This window comes from Diaphorina citri, unplaced genomic scaffold, assembly GCF_000475195.1.
Source record: "Diaphorina citri unplaced genomic scaffold, Diaci psyllid genome assembly version 1.1 scaffold2897, whole genome shotgun sequence".
Taxonomy (NCBI): domain Eukaryota; kingdom Metazoa; phylum Arthropoda; class Insecta; order Hemiptera; family Psyllidae; genus Diaphorina; species Diaphorina citri.
Window position 1 is genome coordinate 31,885 of NW_007380310.1, and position 3,764 is coordinate 35,648.

At 40.3% G+C, this 3,764-nt stretch overlaps 1 protein-coding gene across 1 annotated transcript in view; it reads left to right on the top strand.

The window, feature by feature from the left end:
* LOC103519711 (probable DNA-directed RNA polymerase III subunit RPC6) overlaps window positions 1–3,063 on the top strand; it is an 11,459-nt gene extending 8,396 nt beyond the window's left edge. Inside the window, exons 4-5 of the mRNA XM_026831113.1 lie at window positions 2,846–2,862; window positions 2,931–3,063. Of these exons, the coding sequence (XP_026686914.1) occupies window positions 2,846–2,862; window positions 2,931–3,009 (96 nt within the window). The 3' untranslated portion in view covers window positions 3,010–3,063. The remainder of the gene's footprint in view (window positions 1–2,845; window positions 2,863–2,930) is intronic.
* The last annotated feature ends 701 nt before the right edge of the window (window positions 3,064–3,764 follow it).

Sequence of the window (3,764 nt, forward strand, 5' to 3'; positions counted from 1 at the left end):
GCACTCGACTGTCGACACGAAGAAACTAAAAGGTCTCCGACCTGACTACCGTGAAGCGCTCTCTGCTTACTTTTCCACTGATTGCTCCTAAAAGTTCTTCAGGGTTCTTTTCGCATTGACTGGCTTTCTTTCTCCCTTGGGAGGCTTCCTGAAATAGAAGATTTAAAGATTTAACGTTGGAAAAAAAAAAAGAGAGAGAAAGTAAGTCTTTTAACAGTAGACACTTTCATTTTGGTTTCTTATAAAACCCATAGTAAAAATATAGATGGACAATGAGAAAAAGAAATATGTAACGTTGAAAGAAGAAGAAGAAGTTTCTTTTATTAGGTAGACAAAGGAAAGTTTCTTACAAAACCCAAAATGAAAGATGGAATGACTAAAGAGAAGAAGATTTGATGGGGTTTGCACGATAAGAGCTCACTACGGAAAGTAGGTGAACTAATATCCGTCGTTTTCCTTTTATTGCGTCCCCTGCGTTTGAATAACCCATTTTTTTTTGTATTCTTAGAAACCCAGGGTAATGGACTACTATCGTAATGGTCCCACGCGGTCTTTTTTGTGACTGTTTGGCGAGTGTCCAAACTTGGGGCAGTCTCGGCTATTTTGCAGACAAAACAACCATAGTAATCCCTCTTTTTTGATTGAACTGAAAATCTTTCTAGCGGTGTAAACATTCTTATGGATGACATGCCCGTGACTTGGCATCTTATAGCATTTTGCTGTTTATCTCGATACTTTTATTGCTCCATTACAAATTTTTTTGTTAAAACCATCCAAAATTAAATTGATAAAAGTAGTTGGGAGTTGGTGTTTTTAATATTTTTGATGAGATGTGCATTTAACATCGAGTATTGGAGCGTTTGTTTACCAAAAGAAGTAAATAAGACGAGTTTTGAAGGTCCCCTGAGTTATGGATACTCACCTTACTAGTGCCACCTTTTGTTACTTACCAAGTTTAGAAGGTTCCTCTTCTTCCACTATTCGAGAAGGTTCTACTTTGCTGGAACGCGGGCTGCCTTTCGTCGTAAGCGCTTAGCTGAGTGGGGGGGGTCTTCGGGAGTATTTATTACGGTGGTCTCTTCTTGAACACTTGTCCATTTTTGTTTCGGACTATTGCACTGCTTCCGCAGTAAGTATTCAGAACTATTCAAATTTTTCTCAAATAATTAATGGTAAAGCAGAGCTTTTTCACAACCTTCGCTTCGAGGAGTTTGAGCATACCAAGTGTCTCCTTCCCAATCAAATCTCCTTCCCATGTGTCTCTTTCCCATTTAACCCTGCAAGTCCGGAAACTATTTTTTTTTTTCCGATTTCATTGTTTTTTAATTCATACATGAATCAAAATTGGGCTAAAAAAAGCACAATATAAACTTTTTTTAACGATACACATTTAACAAAAGGCGGGATTATTGCCTTAGGCGATCTCTGCCATGTGTAAGTCATTCGCGTTCAACTCACCTGTACAGATGGCCTTGATATCCGCTCCGGACAAGTCGTCCTTGGCCATAATCAACTCCTGCAGGTTCACATCCTCAGCCAGCGTCATGCGCGACGTATGAATGTTGAAAATTCGGCGCTTCGTCTTCTCATCCGGCAGAGGGAACTCTATCTTGCGGTCAATACGTCCGGGACGAATGAGGGCCGGGTCTAACGTCTCGATCCTGTTCGTCGCCATTATCACTTTGACATCACCTGGAAGATAAATAAAGGTCAGTGAACTGTAGACCTCACTCAGACTCCTTTTCCGGCCCAAAATTCAGTAAAATTCCTTCCTAAGTAAGCATAAGCATAGAGTGCCTAATTTGTCAGTGATAGAATGCCTATTTTGGACTTATGAACTAATAAAACAAGTGAATACAGTTACAGTCACCTTGCCATTTCGAAACAACTTTCTGAAGGTGTGTCCAGTGTCCACAGATAGTCGATCGTTGTTGACTGAACCGTCCTCACTGCCTCGATAACGTAGATTCACCTCGTGGTTCGATGGCCAGTTTGGACACACCTTTAGATTATCATATTTAAGTAATGTCTTCATGCTTGGTTTCACCACAAATTAATATTTGTAAGTTTTCCAATTTTTCATAACTGGAGGATGAATTAAAAATACTATGTCTTCACTTATCTTTTAATGCTACTTGACAATGTACGTATCCCGTTTGGAAAATATTATTTTTCATAAATTATTTTCCTACCTCTGGAATCGAATCCATCCAGCTGATTAAGAAGCTCCAACATGGTTCTCTGGATTTCTCTCTCGCCACCAGAGTTAGAGTCATACCGCTTCGTACCCACGGCATCAATCTCGTCAATGAAAACTATGGATGGGGCATGCTCCTCAGCCACTCTGAACAGCTCTGAAATTAAACAGAGAAATCCCTTATTAACACTCTCCGCTGCTGTTACACGTATCCTATCCCAACTACTGTTAAATCACAGGCACTTTGCAAGCCACATACATAGGGGAAGGAGCATTGTCACACATGTAAAACAAAATGAATCAGTTCCCATGGCTCAATGGTAACTGCACTGGTCTTGCAGAGTACGGTCGGGTTCAATTCCCAGCCGAGACAGACATTTTTTTTTTTTTTTTTTTCAGACATAACATTCATTTCTTAGGTCTTTCACAAGAGTTCATCTATTTTTTTCAAGAGGTGTGTTAGAGGGAACTGTAACTGTCAAGGTCTTATCGTCCCGAAAGCGGAGAGAGAAGAAAGACAAGATAGGAGAAAGCCATCCGTTCCGAGAACGAACCTTATCCCTTCAGAACAAAGTCCTACAGTTCCCTCTATCAAACCTCTAAAAAAAGATGTACCTCATAGCTTAAAAGATGAATTTCTTTTCTCAGGTGATCAAGAATTGCAGTTTCCGAACAGCGGTCAACCCCAACAAATGTGAATATTTGACTGAATGGCTCAAACAGAGAATTGCAGTTTCCGAACAGCGGTGAACCCCAACAAATGTGAATATTTGACTGAATGGCTCAAACAGAACTGTGACTCGGGATTCTAAATATGATCTGAAGTTAGTGTAGCTGGGGGACTATAAACAGTGAGTATACCAGCCTGAATTTCCTTTGCTAAAGGTTGAGTCGAAGGGCATCCACTCGTAAAATTCTGTAGCCAAAACCAAATGTCAGCCCAAAAGCGATCACCCTAGTGACTGAATGGCTCAAACAGAACTGTGACTCGGGATTCTGAGTATGATCTGGAGACAAGTCGTATTTTCCTTCCGCGGTTTTCAGGTGGTAAATGGTACAATGCCAGGCAATGTTCCCATATCCCTATTTCCTACCATGAAAATTGCAAAAGGAAAATACGTGTCATCTTTTAAGTTTTAGGAACAAACCATGTGATACTGAATACTCACTAATAGGTGGGACCACACGCGGAGAATAAACTATGATGAACTTTAATTTTGGATTAAGCAATCTGATAGGTGCCAGCGTAGTTAGCTTGGCTGGTAGCGCGTCACAAGAGTTCATCTTTTTTTAAGAAGTGTGATAGAGGGAACTGTAACTGCCAATGTCTTATCGTCCCGAAATCGAAGAGAGAAGGAAGACAGGATAGGAGAAAGCCATCCGTTCCGAGAACGAACCTTATCCCTTCAGAATAAAGTCCTACAGTTCCCTCTATCAAACCTCTAAAAAAAAAAGAAAAAAGATGTACCTCATAGCTTAAAAGATGACTTTTCTTTTCTCAGGTGATCAAGAATTGCAGTTTCCGAACAGCGGTCAACCCCAACAAATGTGAATATTTGACTGAATG